The 26,743-nt window shown below is 36.2% G+C and overlaps 1 protein-coding gene and 1 long non-coding RNA gene across 2 annotated transcripts; both read left to right on the forward strand.

Annotated features, from left to right (window-relative positions):
- The first annotated feature begins 777 nt into the window (after positions 1-777).
- On the forward strand, positions 778-15,740 carry flot2b (flotillin 2b). Its single transcript, XM_058799567.1, has 11 exons — positions 778-997; positions 2,489-2,570; positions 3,102-3,192; positions 4,145-4,268; positions 4,627-4,745; positions 8,820-8,933; positions 9,032-9,151; positions 9,301-9,515; positions 13,094-13,277; positions 13,392-13,541; positions 13,964-15,740. The coding sequence occupies exons 1-11, from the start codon at positions 949-951 to the stop codon at positions 14,000-14,002; spliced, it is 1,287 nt and encodes a 428-aa protein (XP_058655550.1). The 5' UTR covers positions 778-948; the 3' UTR covers positions 14,003-15,740.
- A 146-nt stretch (positions 15,741-15,886) lies between these two features.
- On the forward strand, positions 15,887-26,274 carry LOC131554311 (uncharacterized). Its single transcript, XR_009274367.1, has 3 exons — positions 15,887-16,047; positions 19,201-19,398; positions 25,901-26,274. It is a non-coding gene; the product is annotated as an uncharacterized LOC131554311 (long non-coding RNA).
- The last annotated feature ends 469 nt before the right edge of the window (positions 26,275-26,743 follow it).

The raw sequence follows: 26,743 nt of genomic DNA on the forward strand, positions 1-26,743 counted from the left end.
ATTTGTCTCTTTTGCATTAATAAATGCTGTAATATAAATATTTTAATTTTATGTTTTTATATCACAATTTAAAAAAATAATTTAAAAAAGTCCAATAAAAAAATATTTGTAAATTTATTTTTTTAAAGTCTATTTTTATGACCCTTAATATTTTTGTGCCCTGACTCAATATTTGTCTCTATTGCATTAAGAATGGCTGTAATACAAATATTTTTAATGAATTGTATATTTTTTTAATAAATCAAACCATTAAGTTATTTGGATTTCTGTTTGTATGTCAGAATGCAAAAAAAAAAATAAATAAATAAAAATCCTTAGTAGTTCAGCCTTTTTCATCATAAATGTCATCATGGTATACATATACAAAAGTATAATGGTACCATTTGATACCATCAGTGCACTATATCTATAGTAAGTCTTTATTTTTCAATGTAAAATGTATAAAAGCCACTCCTGAGGCCACTAAAATTAAAACATAAATAGCGACAGAACGGGAATAAACATTTAAAAGCTAACAAAATATGTGGATAAACATTTAAAAGCTAATAAAACACAATATCAAATGTACAACACATAAAGCACGTACGGCGCAGACATGAATACAGTCAGCATTTACAGTAATCATGACAACACACAGCCTGTGTCTCAAAACCTACTGAGCTGCCTACCTAGACAGCATCTTTGGCCATCATTAGCGCCTTCGAAGTTCGAACGCTCATGGACAGTGCTGTCTAGGAAGGGGACTCGCTAGGTTTGACACCACAGCCACACAGTATCACGATCCTTCCTGTGGTGGTGGGCAGGGTCGCCTGTGTTGACAAACGTTTATTCTCTAACTAGGGCGGAGATTTTTTTCATTTTTTCGAGTCAAAAAGCTGCTAAATAAACGCTTTATTAAATATATAGGAATACACACGAAAGGATTATTGTTTGGTATTAAATGCAAGTATGGGTTGCTGCCTGACTGTTGGACCAAATGAAGCGCTCGTTGTGTCAGGTATCGTGATATATGTGTTTTACTATAGCTTATATTATTAGGAGTTTAATATTTCTATGCAATTATTGCATTCCTTCGTTAATGAAGTGTGCGTGTAAATGTTTGTTTTCGCATGTAACGTTAACTTACTATGAACTGTGTGGTAAATAATATCCAGTCGTGTATTAGCTAGCTACAGCTAACTTACTACGTTAGCTCATTAGCTCTTCCGCATTTATAACTGTATAAAATATTTGTCATTTTAACTTCTTATTTTTGAAACGTATGATAAATTCGAGCGAAAATATATTCAATTACAAAACTCAGTGTTTGCAGTTAATTTCCCTATTGCATCTTATGTTTGCTAGGTGCATCCCCTTGAATAGTGATTTAATATTTAATAGCTCTTTACATTAATTCATAACCAAATATACTATTCTTATCGAAACGGACACTTTGATGCTTAATAGTGATATGGTGTCGCTACATTGTGTTGATTTCTTTAAAAGGCTGAGAAATGGCAACGTGAAGAGTAACGTTACTATGTTTATCTGACCCAGCAATTAATTAATAAATTAATTAGTATCAGATAACAATACTATATTTACATGGTACTCCAGTGTATCTTCAAGTATATTATAATAACTACCGTGGTATATATGGTCCAAAAGTCCAAAGATCACATTTATACTGTGAAAAATTTATATTAAAATATGCATGAAGTATTATTTGAAAAATATTTTATTTATATAATTTTATGTTTTTACTCACTATAGTACTGCACTGTCAGATACATTATTTATAAATATAAATTTATTTATTTATTTAAATACTTTATAAACTTTTTAAATTAAGTTGTTCTATTCAAATCATTTATCTATTTAGTTCCTTTAATATTATTTTTAGTATATATATATATATATATATATATATATATATATATATATATATATATATATATATATATATAAAATCAGTTTGTGTAAACTTTTCCACAAACCCCTAGCACTCCCAGTTAAAAAAACAAAAAAAAACAAAGTTAAATAAATAAAAATAAACTTAAACATACATTTTATTTCAGCTAGTTGCCAAGGCAAAATTTCTCATTTTAATTTTGTTTAACTTGATATTAAAATAACACAAAAATAACAAAAACTAAAGCTGAAATAAAAATTTATAAAAACTATATATACATATAAAAAACAACAACTAAAAACTAATAAAAATTATAAAACACAACAAAATTAATAAAAACTTTCAAAATATATACAAATAATAAACAAAAAAAAACAAATATTAAATCTATAATAGTTTCTCAATGATACTAAAACAACACGAATGGTAGTCAGAGTAACATGATATGACTTTTTTGTAAGGGCATCTTTCATAGCATCTACTAGTTCACTTCATGTATGAATCACCATTGAACTCAGATCCTATCCTTGTAATGTTTGACTGTGTCTTTTGAGATTATCACCGCAATCACAAGTGTTTTTTTTCTCCCTCTTCTAGGTGCCTGTTGTGGGTCAGACGCAAAGACATATGTGGTGGGAGGCTGGGCATGGGCATGGTGGCTTATATCAGACACACAGAGGTGATGCCAATCAAATAAATGAGGATCACGGGATCTCATTTCACTCTGCAGTGCAGTAAATGTAGTCAAAGTTCACTAAAACAACCCACAGTCAATGTTTAGCTGTAACTATAATACCTGACCTTAGTAAACTAAAAGGCACACCTGGTCAGGTGTGTTTGTCAAACCAGTTTGGCTGTATAGAGGTCTTCAGAGATTGCTTTAAGAGATACTTCAGTATATACATCTGTCGTTAGATATTGATGTGGTACTATTTCTGTTTACTTCTTAAGTTTCCATGATCGGCTGGATTAATTGATTCATGAGCTGATCTGAGGCTTTTCTATCGAGCGTTTGCTTCATGCTTTCCCATGAACATCTCTCTGATTGCATACTGAGCTTCCTGTCAGCCATGCCATTGTCTTTGCACTCTTGTCCCATTTTTTGAATTCTGCAACGCTAACAAGCTTTGGAAAATCAGGTTTCTCTTGCCTTAGGCATTGTTACTTATACTTAAAGGTTGGGTTTAACTTTTGGTATCTTTTCCCCCAGAATTACACTAGAGATTATGACACTACAGCCGAAGTGTGAAGACGTGGAGACAGCAGAGGGAGTCGCTATTACAGTTACAGGAGTTGCTCAAGTAAACACTCAGAGCTTATTTACTGTTGATTTATTACATTTATTTTTTAGATTTTCCATCATTAGATTTCCACCATTTGCATCATTATTGCAGCTTAGTATCAGTACATTGTTTTTGGGTCTTGAAAGTTATGGCATAGACCATCATTCAAAAGTTTGGCTTTTTTTTTTCTTTTTTGAAAGAAATGAGTACTTTTATTGAGTAAGGATGCAGTAAATTGATAAAAAAAATGACAGTAAATACATTAATAATGTTACAGAAGATTTACATTTTAAATACATGCTGTTCTTTTGAACTTTCTATTCATCAAAAAGTCCTGAAAAAATTATCACATTAGCACAGATATATTAAGCAGCACAACTGTTTTCATTATTGATAATAATAAGTAATGTTTTGTGAGCAGCAAATCAGCATATTATAATGATTTCTAAAGGATCGTGTAACACTGAAGCAATGGTATTTTAGTGTCATTGAGATACTATTATAGTTTTCATTAATATTTTGAATTATTATTATTTATTTTTTTAGTTTTAGCAATTTCTTTTTTTTGTTTTGCCATTTTCATTAGTTTATGTTCTTTAAAAATAAATGTCTGTATAGTTTATTCATTTTTAGTTATTTTAGTACCATTTTAATATCAAATTGAATACAAAAAATGAGAAATGTTGCCTTGGAAAGTAGCTGAAATAGAATAAGTTAAAGTTTTGTTTTCATATTTTATTTTATTTTACTTTTAAGTTTAAGTTTAAGTTTTTATGGTTTAAGTTTTAGTTAATTATAATAACTACACTGAACACTGGAGTAATGGCTGCCTAAAATTTTGAAATGGCTCTAAACCTTTGAATGGTAGTACATTTTTTTACTTTTATTTCAAAGAAATAAAAGTCATTTTTGAAGAGTTCGAAAAGCAAAATGAAGGGCTGGTTTAACTCTTGCTTTGTGTTTTCACCAGGTCAAGGTTATGACTGACAAAGACTTGCTGGCAGTTGCCTGTGAGCAGTTTCTGGGAAAGTCTGTCATGGAAATCAAGGCTGTGGTCTTGCAAACCTTGGAGGGACATTTGCGTTCCATATTAGGTTAATAGATTACTAACAAATTACAGTAGCCTCATTAAAATACAAAGCTTACGTGTCGCCTCTGGCTTGCTCAGTTGGGGACACTTAATTTCTAGCGATTATCGCCGATTTGATTGCACAGATACTATTTAAACTAAACTGAGCTAGACAATGACATCTCTGAATTCAATAATGAAATGCCTTTAACTGAAAATTGAGTGTTTAATCTTATCATTATACATTACTGACACTCTATCCTCCAATTTGATACTGTTAAGTGCTTTGACACAATCTGTATTGTAAAAGCGCTATATAAATAAAGGTGACTTGACGTGTGTGATTCTATGAAGCTGATGTTCGGTTGCTGTTCTTACGACAGGCACATTGACAGTGGAGCAGATCTACCAGGACAGAGATGAGTTCGCTCGGCTGGTGAGGGAGGTGGCAGCTCCTGATGTGGGCCGGATGGGCATTGAGATCCTCAGCTTCACTATAAAAGTAAGATGTGTGTGTTTCTAATGAAAAATCATACTTATGGACAAAGTGTAGAAGTGACCCGCCTCCATTCTAGACCTCAATATGACACCAACCAGTATACATGTATAATAAATATTAAATCAAGGGGTGACCGATAGATGTCTTTTATAATAATAATAATAATACTAAAATACTATTATAGTTAGTGCTGTCAAATAGATTAATCGCTTCAAAAATAAATGTGTGTTTACATATGTACTGGTTATTTATAGGTAGAATATAAATACACACATACACATGTATAGATTTAAGAAATATGTAATATATATATATATATATATATATATATATATATATATATATATATATATATATATATATATATACACACACACACACATATTATAGGGGTGTCAACGTTAATATTTTTTTAACGCAAATTAATCGTTTGATAATCTTTGACCCCATCTTCTTCCCGTCATCGCAGTGTTCATCAAGGTCATCTATCATTGTGTGATGAGGGCACAGCGAACCAGTGTTGCCAGGGTAACGGTACAAGTGGGCTATTTTGAAAATACAGTCGCGGGAAAAATTACAGAGCCGTGGGTTGCGGTTTTTTGGGCTACTTTTATAATGTACCGCGGCCGCCCAAAGTGTATATAAACAAATAAAAATTAAAATAGATCCTTTTACTAATGTGTATTATACATGGAATGTATCCCTGGCAACTTAAGAATGGAGAGGCGGTTGTAACATTACATCACAAACAACGTGAGTTTCAGCAGAGCAGCAGAAATAAACGTGACAGCAGCCACTATAGATTATATAAGATAATAAACACACGATTACAATAGGATATTTGTATGTGATTTTCTTGAGGTGAATGTGTACATCTGAGATGCTAATTTGTGCAGCGATTTAAAAGGCTATAAATAGCATATTTTAACAACAGTAAATGACAACTTCCTTTTGCGATCACATGTGGAATTTTATTACAAACACTCAATGGTGGTTTGAAGTGAGTTCTGAGTAAATGTTTTATTGCCAGTATAAAGGCTGATAATGGCTGAATAAAAACAAAAGAATAATAAGGATTATGTCTCATACCTGGCGGAAGTGTGAAAGGTTCGGTTTCCTTAAACTAGTTTGTCATGCATTTCTTTATTTCAACACATTTACAGGTAAATCCTAGTATTTTAAAGTCCACGACTGTGATTAACGCCATTAATTTTTTTTTTCAAATTTAATCGCGTGCATGAGGAACTAGTTTAAGGAAACAGAACCTTTCACACTTCCGCCAGGTATGAGACATAATCCTTATTAATCTTTTATCATTGTTCTTTTGTTTTTATTCAGCCATTATCAGCCTTTATACTGGCAATAAAACATTTACCAAGCCACATCGCTTCAATCCCAGAATACATTTACCCAACTATTATCAAAAGTGTTTCTAAATAAATACAACAAAACATTCCTTGCGACCTTACGTGAAGTATTATGACAAAATGCATTATGAAGAAGAATTGGACCTGTTCTGCAGCTGCATTAGAGCTAACATTAGCATCATGCTGCATAAGACAGTTTATGAGATTAATAGTAACCTTACACTTTTACTCAGAACTCACTTCAAACTACCATCGAGTGTTTGTAATAACTTCCTTTTACGATCACATGTGGAATTTGGTCGTTTACTGTTGTTAAAATATGCTATTTATAGCCTTTTATATTGCTGCACAAATTAGCATTTCAGATGTACACATTAATCAAAAAAAAAAAAAAAAAAATCACATACAGACCATATCCTATCGTAATCGTGTGTTTATTATCTTATATAATCTATAGTGGCTGTTGTCATGTTTATTTCTGCTGTGTAAAAGCCTTAACATGTGCTCTGCTTAAACTCACATTGTTTGCAATGTTACAACCACCTCTCCGTTCTTAAGTTGATAGGGATACATTCCAAGTATAATACACATTAGTAAAAGGATCTTTTTAATTTTTATTTGTCTATATACACTTTGGGTGGCCGCGGTACATTAAAAAAGTAGCCCAAAACGGCTCTGTAATTTTTCCCGCGACTGTATTTTCAAAACAGCCCACTTGTGCCGTTACCCTGGCAACACTGGTTCGCTCGCTGTACCCTCGTCACACAATGATAGATAACCTTCCGCGCTGCGATGACGGGAAGAAGTTGGGGTCAAACCTTATCAAACGATTAATCTGCGTTAAAAAAAATATTAACGCGTTAAAATTTTTTGATTAAATCGCATGTGTTAACATTGACACCCCTAAATTGACTTGGTCGGTGGTCCGTATGGTATCTGTGACAGGACAAACGACCCAAAGGAATGGCCAGAGGTGTCGTTTCCCAATTCTTTTTGTTACCTGATTGAGTCTCCAGGCAACAGACAGCTTACTACAAGCCTATATGTGACGGCTTGTGAAAGTAAACATTAGTCGTTTTGTTTTGCTTAATCTTAATAAAGTGATAAAGACTAGTGTAAAAGCCTGTCATTTATATATTAAAAATAATTTTAACATTGACAAAACATAGGTAACATTAAAGGTCTACTGAAGTGCCTTGAAATGCACAGCATTATGTGGTGTGTGTTAAACATATAGCCTAATCATTTTCACAAATACACGCCGTAAAATAAAAAGATATAAAATAACATGAAAATATCCCTTACGAAAATTAACCGTGGTTACAACCAAAAAACATGGTTATTATAGGTAAGCCATGGTAAAAACAAATTAAACATGTTTTGCTACACTAACCATAGTTTAACCATGGTATTTGTAGTAAAACTGTGGTTATAAGCTACAACTGGTAATAAAAACACCCAAAAAACCTAACCTACATTTACTATAGTAATACCATTGTTAATTTCCGTAAGGGATATAATAATATGAAATGTTTTAATATGACATTTACATCACAAAATATCAGGGAGTGACATTTATTTGATGCGAAGGAGGGTTGCAGTGCAGGGGGACTAATGACAGGTCATTGAAGGGTAAGTAGTCTAGTCTATCTGGAGTGCATATAAATATGAATATTAAGCTTGATATGTTTCATACGTTGTATATCCATAATAACTGCTGTCGCAGTTCTGATGTTGTGTGCTACCCGCTCAGATGTGCTACCTCCATCAGTTTATTCGGCAGTATATAAATCTTCAGATCGGGTTTTTATTTTTATTTTTTACTTATTAGAGGTACAGAAGGCCACACAGCAACTTTTCAGCATTGCACCAAGCAAAAATCAATCGAAATCATAACAAAAAGTAAAGATCAAGCGTCTAACAAGGTCTCCGTACATTAATTCAAACGGTTTGTTTTCCCCCACGGCGTTAACGGATATGACGTTTTTGTGGCCAGCAATGCCGACCAAGTCTATCTTATATATATATATATATATATATATATATATATACACACACACATGTAAATATATATACACGTGTGTGTGTGTGTGTGTGTGTGTGTGTGTTTATTTATACATATAAATATACACATTATGTAAACAAACTTCTATTTTGGATGCGATTAATTGATATGACAGCACTACTTATAGTATTTATTAATATTTTGAATTAGCTTTTATTTTTATATTTTCAGATCATTTTAATTTTAATCTTAATTTAATTTATCTTAATTTAAATTTGTTTAGTTAGTTTCTATTTAATTTTAGTCATAATTAAATGAATTAGTTTACTTAGTAAATCAGTTTTAGTAAATGTAATAGCTAAATGTTTAGTAAAAGTAATTGTGCTTTTGTCATTTTTTGTGTGTTTAGAGTTTTATCATTTTAATACTTTAACTTAAACTTACTTGATTTCACTGCGTTGCCAAGGCAACATTTCTCATTTTCATTTACTAATTTTAAAGTTTTTACATTTTTTATATTTAACATTTGATTTTATTTCAGCTTCACTTCAATTCATGAAAAATCTTTAATAGTTTTAGTTAACAACCCACACAACATTTCACATCATTTTATGATATATTTCACATAATTTTAAGTCCTAATCAATTATTATAATTAAAATGTATTAAAAAAAAAAAAAAATGCTACTTTTTTTTTGTTTACAGGATGTCTATGATAAGCTGGACTACCTGAGCTCTCTTGGAAAAACTCAGACAGCGGCTGTACAAAGGGACGCTGACATCGGAGTGGCCGAGGCAGAGAGGGATGCTGGGATTAGAGTAAGAGACTTCAGGCTTCACTGTTTTTATTGCTAATGCGTTATCCATTAGATGTGTGGCATTCATTAGCTTCTGTTTTCTCCCACCTCCCCGATCAGGAAGCTGAGTGCAAGAAAGAAATGATGGATGTGAAGTTCTTGGCCGACACTAAAATGGCCGACTCCAAGCGAGAGCTGGAGCTGCAGAAAGCTGCTTTCAATCAAGAAGTGAACACTAAGGTTGGATTAAATTTCATTTCAATCCAGGGCCATAATCTTAAGTCACAGTCATCTTGTTAGCTGGCCGGATATGAGTTTATGCATTCACATTTATCAGTCTCGGATGAGAGTGATAGTAATCATGTGATATGTGTCTCTCTATTACACAGAAAGCCGAGTCTCAGCTGGCCTATGAACTACAGGCAGCTAAAGAGCAGCAGAAGATCAGATTGGAGGAGATCGAAATCGAGGTTGTGCAGAGGAAAAAACAGATCTCCATCGAGGAGAAAGAGATTGATAGGACAGAGAAGGAGCTGATTGCGACAATCAAGCGTCCTGCTGAAGCAGAGGCTTACAAGATGCAGCAGCTGGCTGAAGGACACAAGTGAGTGTGACTATCTATCTATCCATCTATCTATACTGCTCAAAAAAAAATTAAGGAACACTTTGAAAACACATCAGATCTCAATGGAGAAAATATCATGCTGGATATCTATACTGATATGGACTGGGTAATGTGTTAGGAACGAAAGGATGCCACATCGTTTGATGGAAATGAAAATTATCAACCTACAGAGGGCTGAATTCAAAGACACCCTGAAAATCAAAGTGAAATAATTATGCAGCAGGCTAGTCCATTTTGCTGAAATTTCATTGCAGCAACTCAAAATGGTACTCAGTAGTTTGTATTGCACATGTGCTTGTGTGCATGCCTGACAATGTCGGAATATGCTCCTAATGAGACGACGGATGGTGTCCTGGGGTATATCCTCCCAGATCTGGACCAGGGCACCACTGAGCTCCTGGACAGCCTGAGGTGCCCGATGGACTGAAACATAATGTCCCAGAGGTGTCCTATTGGATTTAGGTCAGGCGAGTGTGGGGGCCATTCAATGGTATCAATTCCTTCATCCTCCAGGAACTGCCTGCATACTCTCGCCACATGAGACATGCACCAGGAGGAACCGAGGACCCACTGCACCAACGTAGGGTCTGGCAATGGGTCCAAAGGTTTCATCCTGATACCTAATGGCAGTCAGGGTGCAATTGTCTAGCCTGTAGAGGTCTGTGCGTCCCTCCATGGATATGCCTCCCCAGACCATCACAGCCACATCACCCTGTAGCCCAAGACTGGTTGCCCACTGAAGCTAAGCAGGGTTGAGCCTGGTCAGTACCTGGATGGGAGACCTCCTGGGAAAACTAGGTTGCTGTTGGAAGAGGTTAGTGAGGCCAGCAGGGGGTGCTCACCCTGTGGTCTGTGTGGGTCCTAATGCCCCAGTATAGTGACGGGGACAATATGCTGTCAAAAAGCACCGTCTTTCGGATGAGACGTTAAACCGAGGTCCTGACTCTCTGTGGTCATTAAAAATGGTGTGTGGTGAGCTACAGGTGGAGAGGAGAGAGAGTCATAGATTGTACTGTGGCTGCCGTCGCATCATCCAAGTGGATGCTGCACACTGGTGGTGGTTGAGGAGAGACCCCCCACACATGATTGTAAAGCGCTTTGGGTGTACAGCAATACACAATAAAGCGCTATATAAATGCATCATTCATTTATTCATTCATTCATTACTGACCCACCACCAAACCGGTCATACTGAAAGATGTCACAAGCTCCATAACATTCTCCACAGCTTCTCCAGACCCTTTCACATCTGTCACATGTGCTCAGGGTGAACCTGCTTTCATCTGTGAAAAGCACAGGGCGCCAGTGGCAGACTTGCCAATTTCGGTGTCAATTCTAGTGCCAATTCAATGGCAAATGCCAATCAAGCTCCACGGTGCTGGGTAGTGCTGGGCGGTATACAGGTTCATACCGAATACCGGTGTTTATTTTCCTTATGATATGAATTTTTAAAATACCGCAATACCATTAAATAACGTTCGGAACGCGACACTGTTTGAGACGGCTCTCTTTTCACTGTTGCATTGTGGCGAGGACACAGCTGTATGTGAAAGTTCTGAAGCTGTAGAACGTGATGACAGAAGAACTCATCCACAATATCCACCGCGCGCTGCCATCAGCTCCCGCGTCTCACACGCACGAGCGCGAATTTAGCGCTATATTTAGCAACTTTCAGACACTTTTAGCGGCTTTATTCCATAGAATATACAAACTGACAAACCTAGCGACATTTTTGGATAAACCTTAGCTATGGTTCAGTTGGAAGATGTCGCCAGTGCTGCACCGCGAGCGTGAGGTCTGACTCTCCCGGCGCAGTGTCGCCTCTCTCTGCGTCTGTTCTGTGCAGCGAGCGGCAGAGAAGCACCGCATTCAGCTGGCCGTACCGCAGCAGACTCGTCAGTAAATGAGTTCAAAACAGCGTTTCCAAGCACTTGCCGCTAACTGACCGTTTGGGATTATAAATATGAGCATAGTTCGTCTGTTAATATTATGCACTTTTTTTGGTTTATTTTTTAGTTTGTTACTCAGACGCATACAGTGCGCTGCATGAGACAAAAAAGTAATATAGCCAAAACCACCGCATAGCCGCTGTTTGTAACGTTAGATGCATGCTGATTTTATCAGACGATGTCGCAATTATAAATGAGAATGACTCCTGGTTAACATGTATTAATGGGTCGTGTTTAGTCACTATTTAGTGTGGAATTTTTATACGATATTCGCTCATCATGACAGTAAAATAGGGCATTCTAAGTCAATCTACTGCAGTTTTTCCTCTCTCAATCAGTAGAAAATGTGGTTAACACCCGGTCATGCATGAAAAAAAAAAATACTGTCATATACCGTGAAACCGGTATAATTTTGAAAAATACCGTGATATAAATTCACTAATGCTGGGCAGTGAGCACAGGGCCCACTAGAGGACATCGGCCCTCAGGCCACCCTCATGAAGTTTGTTTCTGATTGTTTGGTCCAGTTGCCTACTTGAGGTCATTTTGTAGGGCTCTGGCAGTGCTCATCCTGTTCCTCCTTGCACAAAGGAGCAGCTACCGGTCCTGCTGATGGGTTAAGGACCTTCTACGGCCCTGTCCAGCTCTCCTAGAGTAACTGCCCGTCTCCTGGAATCTCCTCCATGCTCTTGAGACTGTGCAGGGAGACACAGCAAACCTTCTGGCAATGGCATGTATTGATGTGCCATCCTGGAGGAGTTGGACTCTGTAGGGTCCAGGTATCGCCTCATGCTACCAGTAGTGGCACTGACTCTAGCCAAATGCAAAACTAAGTCAGAAAAGGTGAGTAGGGAAAAAAAAATCTCACCACCTGTAAAACCATTCCTGTTTTGGGGATCATCTCATTTGTCTGTCTGTCTTCCTATCTTATCTATCTTCTAAATATATGAATATTTTAATACATTACAATAATGTTTTATTATAATGTTATATGAATTAATTATTTTTAAGTAAAGTTATTAATAATAAAATAGTACATTTATTAAAACAATAAAATCAGAAAATGGACATTATAAATAAAATATAAATGATAAACTGAATATAATTAACATTTATTCATATATATATATATATAATTAATTATTATATATAATAATAATTGTATATAAAAATAAATTTTGCTTGATGAAAAGGAATCCTTTTTGTGCAAAAACGTTCACGGAAATATTGTGGTTAACGGAAAGTACAAAACACTCAGGAGACAATACGATCATGAGAATTTGGGTGGGAGTATACTTAAAAGTATTTTAAAAATATAATTGCTTTCTTATTGTTTGATTTTGAGGTGAAATACGACCTCAGCATGTTGTTGTGTAACCGTGATAAAGTGCCTTGCTAGTTGATGGATTGTCCCCTGTGGGATTTGAACCTGCAATCTTTTAGTGTTCATCCATCTGTGCTTCTCTTCTACTTTTAGAATAATGTTTCACAGATGTTGCATCAAACCCAAATAGGATATCTGATTAATCATGTATCCATTTTGAATTTGAGGAACTGATCTGTGACACACACCCAGATGAATTGTGCTATATTCGTGACACTGAACAGGTTGAAAAAAGTGCTGACTGCTCAGGCCGAGGCAGAGAAGATCAGGAAGGTCGGAGAGGCGGAGGCCATCTCTATCTTATCTGTAGGGAAGGCCGAGGCCGAGAGAATGAGGCTGAAGGCAGAGGCCTACCAGCAGTACGGAGAGGCCGCCAAGACTGCACTCGTCCTGGAAGCACTTCCCAAGGTGAATGAACGTTATTTGGAATACCTTGATAGAGATCACCACTGGAATTGTACATGGGTATTGTAGGATGGGCCTGGATTTCATATTTTGATTTTCTAATGTCATCACCTACAGATCGCTGGAAAGGTAGCAGCTCCTCTGGCCAGGACCAATGAGATTGTTATTCTGAGTGGGGACAGCAGCCGCGTGACCGGGGAGGTGAACCGTCTCCTCGCTGAGCTGCCTGTGTCTGTTAATGCACTGACGGGTGTGGACCTGTCCAAGGTGAGACTGGGCGTGAAATCAAATGTTCATTTTGATATGATGATTAAATTGAACAGTTATTAGATTATTAGTGTTTTTTTAAGTCTTTAAGTGAACATTACATAACAGCAAAAATAATATAAATGTAAAAATAAAGGAAATGAGCATGCACAATTAAATATCTTCTTTAAATGTTTAAGATGAATTACTTTGTTTTATATATTTAGTGTCTGCTAAATAAATTTATAAATATCCATTATCAATACAGATCAAATTTCTGAACAAGAAATATTAATAAACAAATTTAAAAATCTCTAATATGTTGATATATTTTGCAAATCAGGCTAAAATGCAGTTCCATTCCTACATCCACCATATATAGCATATTTTTGTGACATGTCATATCAAATAATTATCTACTTGACGTGTCTCTACTTTCACAGATCCCTCTGTTGCAGATGATGACAGGTGCTCAAGTATGAAGTCAATCAGTTGCGTCTCCTCCATGATATGTTGTATGCACTCACAGAAACTGCCTTTAGAAGACTTGGAAATCTTTTTTTTTTAAATTAAAAAAACAAAAACATTAAAAAAAAAACAAGTAGATTTTTGATACCTCTGGTGCCTTAATGTTTCATAGGACCAGAATATCTGCATGCACTGCTGCTCCCACATTCCGCAGTTCACTATTTTTAAATCACTTGCCGCTGGAGTCATTGTACATCACACACTTCAGAGACCATTAGAACAATCAGTGTTGGGTTTTGTTTTGTTATATATTTTTGTATTGTCAGCATACAAAATTCAACCTATCACACTTTTCCTTTACTATTTTATACACTTTCATCTCTACACTACACAGACACTTTAACACTCAATGGTGAGTCAGCTTTAGATTACAATCAAAACTTTTTATCCATCCAAAGCACTACTTCTTCATTCATATTAAATCATATTTCTAGCTACAAAGAGGCAACGTTACCTTTCAGATCCTGCCGTGATTTCTAACATTCAGGAAGACTGCCACTAATGCGAATAGCGAGTAGCATTCAGTATACTAAGCTCTTGGGCAAAAGCATTGCCTTACGGGTAAATATCAGTGTCATCTTAGGTAGAATCAAGCCAAGTGCTCCTCTTCTTTTTAAATGTTGCTGACACATAAATAGACATGACCTTTATAAACCCATCCATCTAACTTACATCAATAGTTCAGATCAATCTTTTTGTCGTTGGATTGTATGTGTGCTTTGTTTTGTTTAATTTATATTATTGGACATAATTTGTTTTTAAAAGAAATTTAGTTCTGGAGAGATTTATCATATGTTGTTAGCAAACTCTGAAACATGTCTGAAACAATGCTGTTGATATAGTTTCATGACAACAGAGTTGAGCCATTTTTAAGATATTTTTTGTATAGTTGTATGACAGCCATGCCTGACAAAATCTTTTTAAATATTAACACGAGTGACACTAGATACTGTAAAATCTGTCATGAGATGAATTGAAATCACCCTTTATGGACAATAATGTTATGTTTTGTAGTGGTTTATCTAGATGGTGTACTCTTTTGTCACTGTGAAAGTTATATTACCTCGTTTTCCTCATTCGGTTCAGAGCGAGTGGCGGTTTGCAGTAGAGTTTGACATGTTTGTACATTTATTCTGCTGTGTTTAGTAGTGCTGTGAAGGGGCAAAGTCACTTTTCCTTGTGTTTATTTAACATGCTAATGAAAACACCAAACGATAAAGCCAAGAGATCACTCTCCTCTTTGTGATAATTAGATTGTATTTATAGTTTTTATCTGCTTACCATCCGTTTTAATTAAATATTGATAAAACTGATTTATTTATTTTGTTTTAGCATTAGATTTTTGTGTGTGTGTGTGAAACACTCTGTGTTTGATTAATTCAGAACTATTAAAGCCATGTCAGGTTTAGCCATTTAGCATTAGCGCATCATATACTGTTTGTGCTTTGTATGGCATCGATAATGAACTATACTGTGTATTTGACAAACATTATAGGAACCATAGAACTGTATGACAGGGCAAAGATGTGCTTTTCCTTTAGTGGGTCAACTGATACACAAACTAACTCCAATATGCCATGAAGATACGGGGAGAATTTGGTAGTTTTATACATGCTCTTTCCACAGATTTAACTCAGCATGTTTATGGTGCATGTATGTATTTCCAAATGTAATAAATGTAATGCGACCCTGTCTCTGTTCTTTCATTCCATTGAAATACTCATATAAACTTTATGTAGTTAAAGTATCCTTTTTCAAATAAGAATTATTGAAGTCACGAATCACTTACCTTGCAGAGGTTGTTTGTTACGAAACACTGACACCGTGTGGTTAAGTGCAGGATTGCGGTTTCAAAAATACCAATCATCAAACAGCTGTGAAATCACAACTGGCGTCTTTTAGCTTAAAAAAAGAGTCTTTCCCAGATTTATATCCGAGTACAAAAGAAAAGCGAGCAAAAAGAGTGTGAATCAGACAACACTGCTCCTAAAAGTCACAGGTAGGACCGTTCAAACAACGTTTTTCCTCCATTATTTTCTATATAAACACGCTAGACGTACATCTTTGTCTCGAAGCATTATAAAAACGCGGGTCTCGAGTTTTAAAGGAACTATTCACCGTTAAATGTACTTAATGGTGCTCCCAGTCAAAAATGACATCCAAAAATCACTTGTAAATCTCTCATTGTGCTATTTTATCACCAAATCGACTAACTGTTTGGAATGCACCTCAGGGTTAAAAACACATTTCAAGACCTTACAGTATGTTGTATAAGCTAGAAGCTTATTTCATCTATGGAATAAAAAATATAAACAAGACTTTTAATCCCACAATTCTGAGTTTATATCTCAGAGTTCTAACTTTTTTTTCTAAGAGGCAAACACAGAACTGTGAGATATAAACTAGTAATTCTGAGGGGGAAAAAAAGTCATGCAAAGTGCACTTTCCTACATATAGCCTAATGTTTGAGTCATACCCACAAGCATATACTCTTAGGCCTGTATAAAGTCTTGTTTTTTCCAATATAAAGCACTATTTAAAATGCAGGGCCTCATTTTCATGTCACCATCCATCATCATTACACTTTAATGCGTTAAAATAATGGATTAAAAACAAATCTAATTGACTATTCTTTGTGGCCTACTTTCTAAAATGTTTTATACCTCGGTGCCTTGAAAAAAGGTCTTCGGTGGGTTTTGGGAGACCGGCTAAAACAGCAAAGACCAAGTTTAAAATGTGTTTAGAAATTAGTATATTAATACATATATTTCCAAGGCCTCTAAATTATCAACACTGTCAAAACTTATACAGTGAAAAGAAAACGTAAGCGAACTATTTACAGTTTTCTGCTTAAATTGGTTATGAAATGTGATCATCAAAGTCACAAATATCAACAAACACAATATTTCTAAGCTGATAAAATGTAAACATTCATGATCTTTCATGTCTTTATTGAACACACCCATTAAACACAAAGTTATGGTGGAAAAATTCAATGAAACCGTGCTGGAATAACTGGTTGAACCACCTTTGGCAGCAAAAACCTCAAGCAATGTAGCTATTAGACCTGCACAACATCCAGGAGTAATTTTGGACCATTCTTCTTTTTCTTCGGATGTCTGGTGTAAATGGCTCTCTTGAGGTCTTTCCACAGCATCTCTATTGCGTTGAGGTCTGGGCTTGTTTGGGCCACTCCAAAAGATGGATATTATGTCTCCGAAGCCATTCTGTAGTACATTTACTTCAATCTTGAGGTTTATTATCCTGATGCATCACCCAACTTCTTCTGAGCTTCAGCTTGCAGACAGCCACTTTGAGATTATCCTGTAGGATATCCTGATAAACCTGGGAATTCATTTTCCCTTTCACAATGGCAAGCGGTCCATGTCCAAAGGCAGCAAAGCAGCCCCAAATCATGATGCTCCCTTCACCATACTTTACCGTTGGGAAGATGTTTTCATGTTGGGATGCTGTTTTCTTTTTACGCCATTCTTCCCAAACAGTTCTATTTGTCCACTAGACATTTTCCTAGTAATGTTGTGGAGTGTCAAGGTGGTCTTTGGCAAACTTTAGGCGTGCTGCAATGTTTTGTTTGGAGAGCAATTTGTGGTGTCCTTATATGGATACCACGCCTGTTCAATGTTTTACGTATGTTTGACGCATGAACAGAGATATTAACCAGCTTCAATAAATCATTAAATCTTTAGCTGTTACTCTAATGTTATTTTTCACCTTATTGAGCATTCTGCGTTGTACCTTTGAGAGATCTTTGCTGGGTGCCCACTTCTATGGAAAGTAGCCACAGTACCATATCGTCTTCATAGTTGACTGGTGAATATCTAAAGTCTTTGAGATTACTCTGTAACCTTTTCCAGCAACATCCATATCAACAACTCTTGATCGTAGGTCTTCTGAGATGTCTTTTTTTTCAAGGCATGGCTCACATCAGGTAATGCTGCATGTGAATAGCACACTGACGCTGTTTGGGTGTTTATAGAAGTCTGTTTAGCTCTAAAGCACACCTTTATTCTCATTTCATTGATTGGACTCCTGGTTTGATAACATCTGCCTCCAGTTGGCATTTAATGACACCAGAAGCCAAGTGTTTCAGTAGCCCCTCACTGCAGAACAAAGATCCAGGAGGCGGGGTTGGATCCACATCCAGGGGGTGGGGATGGGTGGGCTTAGGGATCAGGGGGTGGAGACCGGTAGGTTTAGGTAAATGTAAGGTGGGAGGAGTTGGATCTATATCCAACCACACCCGCTGGATCTTGTGTTCTGCAGTGAGGACCATCTCAAGTGTTTCGCTTACCTTTTCCACCATCACTTTGTATATTTAATGAGTGTGCTCAATAAAGACACGAAAGATGATTGCTTGCATTTTATCAGCTTAGAAATATTGTGTTTGATATTTGTGGCTTTGGTGAAAATCAAATTTCATGACCAACATATGCAGAAAATTGAAAATAACTTTTTCTCGCAAATGTACATGTCCTCGGACTGAATTTATTTATATTGATTTATTTTTAATAAGTAAAAGTACAATTTTGCTGTGAAATCGAATTATTTTTATAAAGTAAATGTAGGAATAATTTGAATTATTAAAACTGTAATTAATATGTCAAGATAAACACTTAGCAGACTGAAATAACTTGGGTTTACTTAATTATCCACACGTCATTTTTAGAAAAATCATGCTAAAATATGAGCATCAAATATGATGCAAGGCTGATGCATCATATTTCAGGTCCAAATGAATAACTGAATCTCATAACAGGGCAGTAAAGAGATCCATGTGATGACGTTTCTGGAGCAGCTTGTGTGGAATAAAATGAAATCTCCAGAGAAAGACATCATATTTAACTCCTATTAAAGCACATGGGGCCGCTGTCTAGCATCAGGTGTCTAAGCTTCATAATAGCATCAAGCTTTGCGTAATATAAGCATGCAACAGAACAAATTAAGTGCAAAAAGCATTTAACAGCTTTTCCATCATTATGAGAACATAGGAGTATTTCAACAATTTAGTATTTTCTGCTGGGTGACTATAGTCTTTACTGTTTAAGACATTCAGTGCACATTCTGCGTAATTAAGCCTAAATACTTAGATGTCAGCTTTTTCTTCTAATCTTCTCAATATTTAATCTGCCAGCGAGCGTGGAGGACTCCATATCCCAGCAGCAGAAGCCTGTTCCACCACATTAATCCAGAATTTTTAACTCCTTGAACACACATCCTCACAGCACTTGAGAGAGGAGGAGATCTTCACGCGTCTTTGTTCAGCGCTGGAAAAACCACTGCTCTATTTGTTGGCTGTGTGGAAGTGTCAGATTCTTGACTCATGGAGACGGTGAGTGAGAAGTCCTGAGGATAAAGCCTGGCTGTAATTAATGTGCTCTTGTCTTGTCTCAGCGCCGCCGGCAGCTCGGAGCTCTACTAACAGCTAGTGTGCTATGGTGACAATTATCAAGTGCAAACGCAATCATCATGCTCTCATGCACTCTAGATACCCATCTGATGCCTTCTGAGGGTGTTGCACCTAAGGGCATGTTATGAAAAACATCTTATAAATCGTCGCTTTATTGCAGTTTTATTTTAAATTAATTATTAATAATATTTATTAGTTATTTACAAAATAGTTATATATTTTTAACCATTTTGCATTATTCATTTCATTTTAATATTTATTTTAGTGCTGTCAAACGATTAATCGTGATTAATCACATCCAAAATAAAAGTTTTTGTTTACATAATATATGTATGTGTACTACATATTTCTTATGTTTATATATATACATGCATGTGTTTGTATTTATATATACAGTGGGTAAAATAAGTATTGAACACGTCACCATTTTTCTCATTAAATGTATTTCTAAAGGTGCTGTTGACATGAAATTTTCACCAGATGTCGGTAACAACCCAAGTAATCCATACATACAAAGAAAACAAAACAAATAAGTTCAGAAATTAAGTTCTGTGTAATAAAAGGGAATGACCCAGAGAAAAAAGTATTGAACATGCTTTCTGAAATTGATTTAATACTTTGTACAAAAGCCTTTGTTGGTAATGACTGCTTCAAGGCGCCTCCTGTATGAAGAAACTAGTCTATGGGCCTCTTCTATGAACTCTAAACTTAGTTCTTTCTATAGATTTTCTATTGGATTCAAGTGAGGTGAAAGGCTGGCCATTCTATCAGCTTTACTTTCTTTCTCTGAAACTGTTTGGGATCATTGTCTCGCTAAAATGTTCATCCTCATTTCATCTTCATCATCCTGGTAGATGGCAGCAGATTTTTATCAAAAATGTCTCGGTACATTTTTCCATTCATCCTTCCTTCAACTATATGAATTTTGCCAGTGCTACACCATGATGTTTTGGGGTGATGAGCAGTGCCATTTGACCTCCAACCATGGTGTGTATTATGGCATCCAAAGAGTACACTTTTTGTCTCATCTGACCAGACTATATTCTCCCAGTATTTCACATGCTTGTCTAAATGTTGTGCAGCAAACTTTAAACGAGCTTCAGCATGCTTTTTCTTCAGCAATAGAGCCTTGCGTGATGAGCGTGCATTCAGGCCACGGCGGTTGAGTGCATTACTTATTGTTTTCTTTGAAACAATTCTACATGCTAATTCCAGGTCTTTCTGAAGCTCTTCACATGTGATCCTTGGCTCTTGAACAACTCTTCTGATAATTCTTTTATTCAGAAATCTTGCGAGGAGCACCTGGTCATTGCCGGTTTATGGTGAAATGATGTTCTTTCCACTTCTGGATTATGGCCCCAGCAGTGCTCACTGGAACATTCAGAAGTATTGAAATCCTTCTGTAACCAATGCCATCAGTAAGTTTTGCAACAATAAGGTTGCAAAGGTCTTGAGAAAAGCTCTTTGCTTTTACCCATCATGAAATGTTTCTTGTGTGACATGTTGGTCACGAGACACCTTTTTATAGGCCATCAGTTGAAGCAACTAATATTAATGCTGCCTTCACCTGCTATCACAAATTTCCTATTTCCCACTTAGGAAGTCGTGATTACGGGCTTGTCGTATTCAAATGCTTTAATGTCGGAAAGAATAAAATGTAACATCCCATTGGTTGACAATCATAAACATTCACCGCGCTATACATGCAGTTCGCTGACAATTCTGGAATTTTGGTCAAATACATGCTTATTTCACTTATACAATATGCTTCGCATGATCGTTCATATCTAGCCTATAAATACACCACTTTAGCGACAAGACAAAAGGATGTAGTTGTTGTGAGAACAGCATTGACAGCAACAATGGTTGTTCCCTCCACCATGTTTAAAGTTTATGACCCGCCCAACTCGGAAACTCTGGTATCAAAATTATTTCCGAATTTCCCAGTAGTAAATATGACTTGAGAGGCCATTCTCGTCCAATTTCCGATTAGGAAACTCGTATTTACAATAATTCCAATAGCACATGAAGGCAGCATAATTTCCACTGACAAAGGGCAGGATTGCTTTCTAATTACTGATAGATTTCAGCTGGTGTCTTGGCTTTCCATGCCTTTTTGCACCTCCCTTTCTTCATGTGTTTAGTACTTTTTGCCTTTGTCATTCCACTTTATTACATACACAGAACTTAATTTCTGAACTTATTTGTTTTGCTTTCTTTGTATGTATGGATTACTTGGATTGTTACCGACATCTGGTGAAAATTTTATGTCAACAGCACCTTTAGAAATATATTTACTGAGAAAAATGGTGACGTGTTCAATACTTACTTTACCCGCTGTGCATAACAAATATACACATTATGTAAAAAAACTTTTATATTGGAAGCGATTAATCGTTTGACAGCACTAATTTATTTATTTGAATATTTCATCCAATTTTAATTATTAAAAACAATTATCATACAATTAATATTAAATATTTGAATATTACTTAATTGATTACTTTTGCTATGCCTATGGTTAATTCTAATCATATATAACAATGACTACATTATGTATTCAATTCTTTATTAATTATAATTTTTTTATTTGTATTTCTCATGTTTTTTTTTTGTTTGTTTGTTTGTTTTTTCCACATTGGAGACACTGAGCCTCTTATGGTGTGTGTGCACCAAAATTTCATACAAAGTCAAATGTAAAAACACGAATAGACGCAAATTCACGTCGGGCAACGCGAAGGACGCTATTTGGGCGCACCATTATTTAAAAAAAATGGAAAACCCATAGGGAAACATCTTTGTATTAAATGTTTGTATAATCATGTCATTCCTCTATTACAGTGAGTCTCAACCACAAAGGACTTGAGAGGAGAGATGATGTGTGTAATTGCAGTGCTGTTGCTCATCTTAACGCAAGTCCTTAGGGTTTAACATTAACTTGGTGGCTAAGTAACAGACCCAGCCAATGCCTTTATTGAATTTAAGTCTGGATAGCCCTTCTAAAAAGGCAATTTAAGAGCTTTAACCACTTAGCTGCATCATGCTTTAGGAGGAAAAGTGAACTGATGAAATTATCGATCTATTAGAGAAGTACATGAGTCACACAGTGTGCTGGGATTAGGATGCAGCGCCGTCACAACATGACTGCTGCTGACAGCATGAGAACAAGGTGCCTGACAGCCAGCTGCTGTGAACAGAGAACTACAGCCGTCTTACAGATGCTGACAGTCAGCTGCATTAAAGTTTCAAATAGAATTAAGGCTGTGACCGCTGCAGAAAGATGTGAAGAGGTGTGCTGGAGCCCTGTTGAAAACTACATGCAGTCTGATCCGGTCCCACTGTCAAAAGCCTCTGGCTCAAATCAACCTAAACATTTATCCTACAACAGTTTATTTATTTAGTAGTTACTTTTATGTCATTGAGATACTGTTACGGTTTATGATGGTAATGATCCGTTGAATCAGTCACCTTTCACAGAATAGCACAAAATACACAATGCCAGCACCCTTACAATTCAATAAACATCCTTTTTTAATTTAACTCACAAGCAGGCCTCATTTCGGTAATCTGCAGTCTCGTTGTTTCTTTTTCTTGCACATTTTAAACATGTAAAAACTTCTGGGCAGTTCAAACTTGTCCGAAATCTCATGCTCGGTACAGCAAACGAAAACTCTTACTCTCGGTGCAACGAACAAAGGCACTGTTGCCAACTCTCGTGAGGACAAATAAGCAATCGCAGCTTCAAAAACAAGCCCAATATTATTTGATTACTTATCATCAATATTATTTATTATCAATTATTTAGTACCAATAAATGAGCCTGCATCATACTAAACTGAAACCACACTTTTATCTGAAAAGCAAAAATAGAAGTTATTTTACAAAAAACTGCAACAAAGTGGGAACAAAACTCATCTCCAATCACCTGTGAGCAGAATAGGATTGGAGAGATGGTAAAGGAGAAAAACAGGAAAAGGAGAGCTCTAACATATAACAACAAACGGGGAATAAAAAGCAAAAACTTCCACGTAGCTCTCCCAAGACAGTCTCCATAAGGCGCTGAAAAGTGGCTGGGGCATTTTTAAGTCCAAAGGGCATTACATTGAAGTGAAATAGCCCAACAGGGGTAGTAAAGGCAGTCTTTGCTTTACTGGAAGCATCCACAGTAATTTGCCAGTACCCACTATTAACTCTTTCAACGCCATTGACGAGATATCTCATCAATTAAGAGACAACGCTTCCCCGCCATTGACGAGTTTTTACGGCAATCCGTGTTCTAGGTGTATTACGGTAAGGAAAGCCCTAGCGCATGTCCTGAATGAGTTACGGGACTTCTGGGTCTTTAGGGTGCGAATAGAAGACGATTGGCATAAATGGAAGGATCAGAGAAAATGTAGATCATATATAGATCATAGCCTATGTAGATCATGCTTTGACCATTTTGAATCTGATCGGGACGATGTAGTCAGTGAGAGAGATGCATTTACAGACACAGAAACATCTGTAGTTGTAACCGATCCGTCGATCTGAATAGGGGTAGGGGTGTGTGTGTGTACTTGTTTTTCTATTCTGGTGGGGACTTAAACCTGAATACACACAGACTCATGGGGACTCGTGTCACGGTGGGGACCTAAATTGAGGTCCCCATGGGCAAACAAGCTAATAAATCGCACAGAATTAAGTTTTTTTTTTTTTTTTTAATCTAAAAATGCAGAAAGTCTCCTGTAAGGGGTAGGTTTAGGTGTAGGATTGGTGTAGGGCAATAGCACATACAGTATAAAAACCATTACGCCTATGAATGAAAGGATAGTGAAACAAGTGTGTGTGTGCTCTATCTATCTATCTATCTATCTATCTATCTATCTATCTATCTATCTATGTGCGTGTACAGTATATGTATGTATGTAGCCTGTGTGTATAATCATATGTTTGTGTGTGTCTGTTTGTTCTGTTTATTGAATGCAATTTAAATTATTCATATAATTATTTACAGGTGAAAGAATATGACATCTGAATGTATTTTGCATGAAAATGCACTACTTTGATAATGCATTTTTCTCAGTTTTTTGTCCAAAATGTTGTATTTTTGATGGTACCCACCTGCATTCAAATGGTGATAAAACATGAACACATGAAGATAGAATAAAATATTTTTTTTTTTGTTTAAAAGCAGAGACTTCTTCTTTATTTTGGTTCTTTATTTTGATATATAATATGTTCTTATATTCGTAGCAGAAAATATTCTGAGGGCCGTCAAATTTAGGTGAAAATCATCAAAAATGCTGGCGGTGGCTGGCAACTTTTAAAAAACGCTGGCGGGGGACTGGGGCCTCATTTATAAAGCGTGAGTACGCACAGATTTGATCGTAAAGTGTGTGTACGCTTAAATCCACGCCAACGCTCATATTTATAAAAACGGTCTTTGACGTGGAAAAGTGCTTAGCGTCGCGTCAGGGTCCGAGCAGACGTACACACTTTTTGTTGTCGGAGTAATGCAGATTTTTTCAAATGTAAGCTGTTCTTGCAGGTCGCTGTTCTAAATTATGATGATTGGTGATATTTTATGTTAATGATATTAATTAGGAGTCGTTTACAAGGCAGAGAGCTGAAACCATTCAATTGCGCACAAGTTCAAGATAATTTGCAATTCATAGATTTCACATCTGAAAGAGGCGCGTACACTCGTTTTCTGTTCGTACGTTCATTCTATGAATCGCACGTACGCATTTCTGAGAAACGATCGTAAGATCAAATTTACGACGGTTTCTGCGCAACATTTTATAAATGAGGCCCCTGGAGTGTAAAAGATAGCAGATCTTGAAAGTGATTTCATCCAGATTTGGCAGTAGGTATGCATCGCGGTCCGTTTTAGCATTTAACTTGCGATAATCAATGCAGAAGTGAAGCTGTGAATGTTTTTTCAGCACTAGGACTACCGGAGAAGACCATCCTGATTTTTAAGATTTGTGTTCGGTACCCACTCGCAGCTCATTTACTTCATCACTAAGGCGTTCAAACTGAAAAGTCCAGTGCAAGAAGTCTTTAGCAAATTCTTTGTGGCTTTTTTGAAAGTTTTGCTGGTTTTGATGTCTTATACCTCTTGTTGCAGTTGCTCTACCATGAAACAAATATTTGATGTCAATGATTTTTCAACTTTTTGGAGTTCATCTGTTATTAAAAATTTCATTGTCTTTACCATTTGATCAGTCCCGGTTTCAGTTTTTTGAGAAAATCTTTGAAATTTGCTGAGTGTGGTTATCCACTTTATCAGTAAGACTTTCCAATTGGCTTTTATGTTGCGAATAACTCTGTTTCAGTTCACTAGTAAATGCACTTACAGCTGTATCTTGTTTCTCCATGAGGTTAAAAAGTTTGTCACAGTTAGCCTGGACCAGGGCAGTAAGATATCCATTCTCCCTTGCAGGTGTGGGAACCGTCCCAGGTAAATCATACTGGGCACCTGAGGACACTTGAGAACCAGCTCCCGCTGTCCCTGCTGGAGAGGGAGTACACAATTGCATCTGGTCTTGGTTTCCATTCGGTAACATGGGTTCTTGATTGCAATGTAGTGGATTGAATGGGGGTATAAGGATAATTAGACACCGGCCAGGCCAGTTTATTCAGACTGGAGTGGCTGGCAACATCCTAAACATCAATGTCCACAAAGGTTGATGATGGGTGTAAAGCATCTGCTGTTATGTACTGTGTAGTAAAGATAAGGTAATTGTATATGTTGCCAATACATGAAATGAAAAACAAATAAACAATTATTCACTTCACAATAATATCAATCACATATTGGTGTTATAACATAGTTCACAACTGGGATTACACCCTCTTTGGTTACTGATTACTTAACACTTTGGTTATTGAAGTTTAAGACCACAAATTCAAAGATTGGAGTTGGTTTCTAAAACAATTCCCAAAATCTGGTAACCACACTTGGTTATATGAGTTTTAGTTTACATCAGTTTAGTTCATCACCTTTATACTTCATCAATTACATGCATATTAAATAATTAATAAACTTCAAAGGTTTCCAGCACAAAGTGAGAAAGTTCAAAACAATTTTTACCTTATAACAGGGTTTGCACTTGAGTTCAGTTCATTTTCTGAGGCAAACAAAAAGCATTTATCAAAATGAGGGTCATCACTTTTCTTCAAGTTCTCAAGTCTTCCAGTCCCTGTTCAGATGCCATTTTCTGTGACGGTAGTGATCCTAGCTATGCCTGTTGAATTAATCACCTTTCACAGAACAGTACAAAAT

This window comes from Onychostoma macrolepis, chromosome 15 (assembly GCF_012432095.1).
Source record: "Onychostoma macrolepis isolate SWU-2019 chromosome 15, ASM1243209v1, whole genome shotgun sequence".
Classification (NCBI taxonomy): Eukaryota; Metazoa; Chordata; class Actinopteri; order Cypriniformes; family Cyprinidae; genus Onychostoma; species Onychostoma macrolepis.

Excerpts from the sequence above, each read along its gene's own strand:
- flot2b (XM_058799567.1), top strand. The coding sequence starts at position 949 with ATGGGTTGCTGCCTGACTGTTGGACCAAATGAAGCGCTCGTTGTGTCA. Across the intron at positions 2,571-3,101 it reads CTTATATCAGACACACAGAG|AATTACACTAGAGATTATGA; the intron begins GTGATGCCAATC and ends CTTTTCCCCCAG. Across the intron at positions 9,152-9,300 it reads ATCAAGAAGTGAACACTAAG|AAAGCCGAGTCTCAGCTGGC; the intron begins GTTGGATTAAAT and ends TCTATTACACAG.